The 8,163-nt window shown below is 38.5% G+C and overlaps 1 protein-coding gene across 2 annotated transcripts; it reads left to right on the top strand.

Annotated features, from left to right (window-relative positions):
• The first annotated feature begins 5,413 nt into the window (after window positions 1–5,413).
• hmx3a (H6 family homeobox 3a) lies at window positions 5,414–7,953 on the top strand. Of its 2 annotated transcripts, none has more exons than XM_051132713.1 (2): window positions 5,414–6,087; window positions 6,494–7,953. In XM_051132713.1, exons 1-2 carry the CDS (start codon window positions 5,802–5,804, stop codon window positions 7,096–7,098), a joined length of 891 nt encoding a protein of 296 aa, XP_050988670.1. In that variant the 5' UTR covers window positions 5,414–5,801; the 3' UTR covers window positions 7,099–7,953. The 2 variants fall into 2 exon arrangements, with proteins under 2 accessions (XP_050988670.1, XP_050988669.1); XM_051132712.1 differs by having other exon boundaries at window positions 6,491–7,953.
• The last annotated feature ends 210 nt before the right edge of the window (window positions 7,954–8,163 follow it).

Here is an 8,163-nt window from a genome sequence, read left to right as displayed (position 1 = left end):
ATGCTGATCTAATCTCACTGTGCTTCAGTTTGCAATAAATTACACAATTCATTTCCCCCCATTTAGGGGAAGAAAATGACACCTCCAGGCACGCCTGGCCTCTCCGGGCGAAACAGCACACAGAAGCTATTTTATGGCGCCATTTAGCCAGCAAGCTTTCAGCCAACCAGGCCAACCGTCTCTCGCTCTCTCTCTCTCCGCTCTCCTTCCCAAAAAATCGAAGCATAATCAAGGTGTATGTTTAGAAAATTTATTGTTATAATTTCCACCCATAATCTCCTCCATTTTCCTGCAGCCAGAATGACATAGATCATCATCTGGGGAAAAAAAGAAGGGAAAATGGATAGCAGTTTAAAATTTATCGGTCTTTGATTCTCAATTATAGGTGTTTATGACTTCATCCGTCTTCAGCCACCTCAACCTTTTCCATTATGGTGGAATATTATTTGTACGGAATCCATTAAATTCACAAGGCAGGACTCTAATGGCGGGGCTGCAGTGCTTTGCAGAGGGAAAAGTTTTTTGAAAGGTTAGCTTTAGCAAAAGCGCTGCTGTTATGACACCAGAAATTGCTTTATTGATGGGCTTCCTCAGAGCCTGAGCATTTGGGCCATTTGTAACAGGCTCCATATCTCTATCTCCCCTCAGACACTGATGAGAAGCCACTGCTGCCTCAACCCGATTACAGCGCTGTAATGACACACGGTCAGAACGCTTGGCCCAAGAACGCTCACACCTGGCTATTCTACGGAAGGCATCACCTGTGTGTGTGTGTCTGTGTGTGTGTGAACCTGGACAGGTGCTGCAAAGCCATTCCACAGATTCAGCCATGTCAGAAAGAATGAATGGGGTCTTTTAGTTCTTGGTTGGCACAAGGAAGACACAGATCATTGCATCAATGTAGGACACTGAGGGTCAGGGGAACCTGTTGAACATCTCTGTACCTGTAAGCAACATTTACGGTTCACAAGGTGTTACGTCAGATACCACATTCTTGATACTCCTTAAGCACAGTAATAAGCATGATTACATAGACAATTTATCATTATTATGAGCATATCTTTAATTGTAGAAGTAATTAATGTGCCTTTTCTATTCTTTAGCAATCTTTAAAGGGCTAGTTCACTAAAATATAAAGTGAAAAATTGTTTTTCTCCATACAGTGAAAGTCAGTGGGGCCAAAGAAAATTAGAAATTTTTCAAAATATCTTGATTTGAGGGTGAGTACATTGTACAGATAATTATTAACACATGTTCATTTTGGGGTGAACTAGTCCTTGAACATGTCCCGGATACATGAAAACTAAGAGATTTAGTTCACCCAAAAAAGAAAATTATCTTATTAATTACTCTCCCTCATGTTCCAAACCCGTAAGGCCTTCATTCATCTTCGGAACACAAATTAAGACATTTCTGATGAAATCCGAGAGCTTTCTGACCCTGCATAGACAGCAAAGCAACTGATACATTCAAGGCCCAGAAAGTAAGCAGAACATCATTAAAATAGTCCATGTGACATCAGTGGTTCAAACTTAATTTTATGAAGCTATGACAATACTTTCTTGTGCACAAAGAAAACAAAAATAATGACTTTATTCAACAATTTCTCTTTCCTGTCAGTCTTCGACTGCATCAGCAGCATCACATGTATGCGTGGTACTGTCATGAATGCACATCAAAGACTGATAGGGAAGAGGAGAAATTGTTGAATAAAGTCGTTATTTTTGTTTTCGTCACATGGACTGTTTTAATGATGCCATTACTACCTTTCTGGGCATTGAACGTGGGAGTTGCATTGCTGTCGATGTAGGGTCAAAAAGCTCTTGGATTTCATCAAAAATATCTTAATTTTTTTTTCTAAAGATGAATGAAGGCCTTATGGTTCTGTGGATCCTGTGAGCATCCTGTGAGTTTAGATGGACAACCCTACCCTGTGACCCACTTGGCAGGAGCTTCCTCTCACCCTCAAAGTGACATTGAATTCTGCTCTTTTCTCCGCGCCCAATGAGCATATAAAAGCAGCTCGCTGATACTTGGCTAATCACGCTGTAACTCAGAGCCTCTAACTATCTCTTAGCCAATCAATAGCTTCTCCATCCCAATTAAGGTGGGCCAGGTCAGGGCCAGGCCACAGTCAGTCCTTTACAACTTAAATGCCATGTTTAAATCCATTGTGTGTATTACAGTGAGACGAGCAGCCTGACCTTCAAGCTTTTAATGCCTCGTTTCAATAGTGCCGGACATTAATGCACTGAGAGAGAGAGCATGCAGTGGTCATTTTCTACAAGTCGGTTAAACAGATCGAGAGATTTTAAACTAAAGGTTTAGACTAAGTGTGCTAATAACGGATCAGAAAACATTTTAGCTTATTTACATGCATGCATTTGACATATATGCTGTGGAAAGCAACTTAAGGTGCATTCAAGCAATATACTTTCATATGAATCCACAGATCAGTCTTTAGGCTAATAAACCTAAATCAGTAAATATAACCTATCTGTTTTTAGCTATAACAAATCTGGTGCTAAATACAATTAAAAATAGTCCTTTAAAAATGATTATAGTCTTCATTAGTAGATTTTAATGATGTCGTAGTGAGCAAACACACTGTCGTAAGATCCAACAGGCGTATACAATCCAAGAGTTAAAGGTTTAGAATACCTCCTCGGCCATTTTTCACCGTGTGGTGCTTTTCGATATTATACTCATGTCTTTTATCACAATTTCGACCAGACGAGAGAAACTCACAAGATATCAAAACAAAAATCTATATATAATACGTGGGCAATTACAGCGCGAAGTTAGCGGCGTCGGGTCATTGTCACCGCGCGGCGCGCTTTTCCCATCTCCCGGGGTCGTTAGACGATGATGGATGTAAACCTATAAAGTATCTAAACTGGACCTTTTAACAAACCATGAGCAATACTATCATTTCTTTAATAGAACCTGCTGACCGTGTCATTCCGTTCTGCCATTCGTCATTTTCCCGGTGAAATAATCAATAACTCCACGCTCTGAAATAAATAATCTAAAAGTCAGGGAACATTATATCTTCCCACCAGGCAGAGAGACACAAAGAGCCGAGACGAAGACTAATATGAAATATCTACACAAAGCCTATGGCGCAAGCCTCCAATAAAGGCATGCATGGGACACTGATTCTAATATGTTTGTATGTTGCGGATCATTCACGGATAAAACTCTTTGTGTGAGCCATTTGTGCCCTGTTTAGTTACACTGAATGAATTAGGCCTCCCTTAGACCCTCTAAATCTTATTGTTTTGGTAATAAAAAAACATCTATATTATTTTTATGTAAGGTATTAGAAATACGCCTTGTGTTTATAACTGATATAGGTTATATGTATTTTAAGAGGAGGGCTGCCATCAAAAATCTCCTTTTTTCATTTTTAAGAAATATTTGTATTATGAGTATTTGTATTTTCAGAAAATTAATAAGACAATCTTACAAATAATGACAAGTTTGCATAGAAATGATATATACCTGAGTGACATCATTAACCTAACACCTGATGGCGCTAGGGAACGATTTATTTGGTCGTAGATTTTGACGATAAACATGCGATTAAAGTACACATAAATGGTCAAAAGACGGTTTTAACTGTGGCATAGTATATTTCATTTGACCTACACATTATTTTCACTGATGTAACTAAGCTTCTTTTTAACATACGCTGCTACAGAACAAACCGACTCGTTGTCTTTGGATAATGTCTTTACAATTCTATAATTAAATGTTACTATTTCGGTACAATAAGACTAGTCCTGTTTACATTAAAATAACATTGGTATTTAGAAAACCATGGTCTGTTTTATTCCTTGTCACCACTTAAGAAATTACATTTAAAGTAGCAAAATCTGGATCATTTGCCAGCTTAAATTTAACAGCAATCAAATAATATCATAATCAAATGTGACAGCAGGTCTAAGTTGCCATTTCAATGCATTTAGTTTTTAAATATGCAATTACTATTAGTAGTTGTAGTATATTATTATTATTATTATTATTATTATTATTATTATTATTAATAATAATAATAATATTGTTAACATAACCATCGTTTTATTATGTCCGAGACTAAATGACTATGTCGATCTAGCTATATTGTCAAATAATATAACTCATCTTAGTAGCTAATTCTGCAGCAACAAGATGGATTTTATTGGTTTGCTGACTTTGTCTTAGTGTTTTGTATTCATGCAGTAATCCTTTATAACCCGTAGAGGACGCTCTCGCCTTGTTCAATCAGTGACTTGTGGCGTCCAGTCCACCCTTGTTAATAATTATGGAGTTAAAATGATCGTTATCATGAGACGACACCAACAAGAAACGGTTTTGATTAAATATGGACAACGTTGGCAGCTTGATGATATAGGCCATGCACGTATGTTCACTGATATTTTTAAAGTGAGAATGTGCTGCTCCAGAGCAAACTCAACATGTAGTGAAAAACCAAAAGTATGACCTCATGACCTACTGGTTTCATTTTTCTTTGCTACAATTTTGTATTTTATTTTGTGGTTTGTTTTATTTTGAATTGTGCTAAACTGTAAAATAATACTCAACTGTAACAGTCCATAAACCACTCACATTTCGAGCTCTGCTCGTATTGATGGTAAATAATTAAAAGGAACAACGTTCTAAGGATCGAACGTTTAAATTGGTTGCAATGAAAACTTATTAAATATTTGAGTTTAGAACAGCATGTTTAGAAATAGCTGTAAAGGCTTGCATTGTAGGTTTTAAAAATAAATTACGCCTGATTTACTAAAAATACATAAATAAAAATGAAATTTACCAGACTGCATTCGCGATGCGCTTTAGCTGTAAAAATTAAACGAAACAGCTTTCCATATTGTTTGCAGGATTATATACAAACGGCTTTCATACAATGTTAAAATTCTGTAACATTTTAGTATAGCTACTACAAATGCATTTTTAAGTACAGCTACTTGTACAAATTATTTGCTTCTTCAAGTAATCGACATGCTTGGGTTGGACTTGCTTTAGCCTATTTGCTTATATACCATGCTAAAAAAAGAAAATGTAAATTTTGTACACAAAATGTAAACATCGACACATTCTTTCTATTGGTGCAAATCCTTATCTCTGCCCATAACTGCAGTTTACATCTGTGCATTAAGGTTTTTATGCTCAAATAAACAGAGGAAGTCTGTAAACAACTTTTTTAGAGATGCACTGATAAAAAAAGTCAACTGTAACTTTGCGATGCTCGTGGCCTAAACCACCTTTTCGCTATTGCCTTCATCGGCGCACCGCTTGAGCTAAATCCTTGTTCTTTTGTGTTAATGGTCCGTCCTCATTTGCCACCTAATTGGACTATATAAGACCAATAACAGGAGAGAACTCTCAGCCCAGCAGCCAACGCGAAGAGTCTGGGAGGCCCCTCCTCTCTCCAGACTCTCCACTTCCCATCTCTCCCTTCATCCCATTTGCTATTGTACGTGCCCAATCGCCGTATACTTTCTGCATTTAACTCGGGTGACATTTTTATTTCATCATTAGCATCTGGCGCCAGACGGACGCGGTGAGCATCATTTTCACCAAGGAACTCGCGGAAGATGATCAGCAAGATTAATATTGTTTATCTCGCTCCGCATTATTGTCTTTCGTTTTAACGTCAGTGCTGACCGTAAACAACCGCGTTTAAGTTCCCGCTACTGGAAGAGTTTACCAAGGACCTTCAAACTGTTAACAGATTTTTAAAAAGATTTTTAGCTATTTTCAAAATATATTACAACCCCGAATTTCAAGCCAACATGCCCGAAACAACCCAGGATACATGTGCTTCGGCGAAAGACTCTCCATTTTTCATTAAAAATCTGCTCAATTCTGACAGTAAGCCGCCAAAGCCTAAGCCTATTTTGGCATCAACTAAAGCAGGACTTGATGGCAGCTTCTCGCTCTCTCAGGTTGGGGAATTAAACTTTCCTCGCTTTGAGCTGCCGACCCAGCGCTTTGCGTTACCGGCTTACCTTGAGCGTGCCTCGGCGTGGTGGTACCCGTACACACTGAGTGCATCTGCGCATCTTCACAGAACAGAAGGTAAGGTTTGAGCTCTCAGAACGGCTTTTTGTATAGGGTGCATTGATTTGTTATGATTTATCACAAATAATAGCGTGGTTCTGCTAGCAAATGTTGGTACATACGTATGCAACGTTAATGAGATCCAAGTCAGCCCATAGTTTGGAAAATGTTTTCGGACATATTATAAATAATAAAAGCATACAGCTAGCAATTTGCATGAGCAGTTTTCGTTCTTTAAAAATGAAAGTGGAATGTTTTGAAATGATCTACGGGATATTTAAGTTTGAAAACACTGAGATTTGGACAGTACGATCCACACTTGTTTGCACCTGTCATGTGGCAAAGTGACGCGACCTGTGAAACTTGATATGAATATGTTTCTGAAAGAAAACGAATGCTAATTTGAGCTCTCCTACTGTAGCAGCACAGAAAGCGAGAGACTCCTCGCCGATCACAGGCACCGACCGAGATTCACCCGAGCTCGTACTCAAATCAGACCCGGACGCCAAGGACGATGAAGACGACAACAAAAGTGGAGACGAGATTGTCCTCGAGGAGAGCGACACTGAAGAGGGTAAAAAAGAAGGCGGCGTGGACGACTGGAAGAAGGGCGACGACGGCGCGGACAAGAAACCTTGCCGGAAAAAGAAAACTCGCACGGTGTTCTCGCGGAGTCAGGTGTTCCAGCTGGAGTCCACCTTCGACATGAAACGCTACCTCAGCAGCTCAGAGCGCGCAGGCCTTGCTGCCTCCCTTCACCTCACAGAGACCCAAGTCAAAATCTGGTTTCAGAACCGCAGAAACAAATGGAAACGTCAGCTGGCCGCAGAGCTAGAGGCCGCCAACCTAAGCCACGCAGCAGCGCAAAGGATTGTGAGAGTACCCATCCTGTATCACGAGAACTCGGCCTCAGAGAGCTCCAACACAGCGGGCAACGTGCCCGTAAGCCAGCCGCTGCTCACTTTCCCTCATCCGGTTTACTACTCGCATCCCATCGTCACCTCCGTGCCCCTCCTCAGACCGGTTTGAGAGGACGAGAGATGACTTTTTCTATGTAACTATGTATCTAAAACGATTTTACAAAGACTCGAGAAGAGGGAAAGAGAACTGGGGGAAATGAAACCAAGAGAAGAATTATTTTTGTTTAGAAAATAATTAAAAAAGAAAGAAAAGAAAAAATGTACAAAGACGCACTATCATGCATTTGAGCCCTACATTTTTTATAACTCATAAAAAATACCCATAAAACTACACATGAATAAGGCGAATGTTTAGAGGCCTACATTTCTAATGTTGATGTTGGTTGGTGACGAATTACCATGACTTCGTTAATTTACTGTCATTATTATTATTATTATTACTATTATTATTATTATTATTATACCTTCTAGGGGTTATCTATGAATATCACAAATCAACTTGTTGACACGTCAAAGGAAAGGTTTTATACACATGGTTGAATTTCTTTATAGCACAGAAAAAAACACAGCCCTAAACACGGATGTGCAATACTACTGTGTATGATCTATATATTACGGATTTTTTCGTCTTTTTGAAACTCTTTATTTTATACACATTTTCTTAACCGAGCAGTTCTTAGGTTGAGAAGATAACCGCTGAAAACAATTCTGGTCCCGCGTTCAATGGACAATCATAGGCTATATCTGACAGAAATTACAGTCAAACTGAAGACACACAAACACGAAGAATAAAAACTTTTACTTTTATCTATATTATTTACAGATGTATATGTACATGTACAGATATAACGAACCAAAATGAGGAAAGGTGTCATTTGTACAGTAATAGCTAAGTTTTTTTTTTTTTTTTTTTTACATTGTATTGCTAAATTCTGTTGTGAAATAAACGGAGACTATTAAAGTCTACATGTCTTGACTGTGACTAACCTGACTTTGTGGCACGACTGCTACGTTGAGGCGAATAACGAGAAGGATTCTTTGATGTCTCACAATTTATAATGTTCGTATATAAATATGGACATGCTGCATGACTAATGCATTCGCCTGAATAGTGATAAAATATGATTTCCAGGAAATAATATAGGGTATATATAAATTAAGAAATCAACATAGG

Source organism: Labeo rohita, chromosome 17, assembly GCF_022985175.1.
Source record: "Labeo rohita strain BAU-BD-2019 chromosome 17, IGBB_LRoh.1.0, whole genome shotgun sequence".
In the NCBI taxonomy this organism is placed as follows: domain Eukaryota; kingdom Metazoa; phylum Chordata; class Actinopteri; order Cypriniformes; family Cyprinidae; genus Labeo; species Labeo rohita.
This window is presented reverse-complemented; position numbering and strand designations above follow the sequence as displayed.

Excerpts from the sequence above, each read along its gene's own strand:
- hmx3a (XM_051132712.1), top strand. The coding sequence starts at position 5,802 with ATGCCCGAAACAACCCAGGATACATGTGCTTCGGCGAAAGACTCTCCA. Across the intron at positions 6,088-6,490 it reads GCATCTTCACAGAACAGAAG|CAGCACAGAAAGCGAGAGAC; the intron begins GTAAGGTTTGAG and ends CTCCTACTGTAG.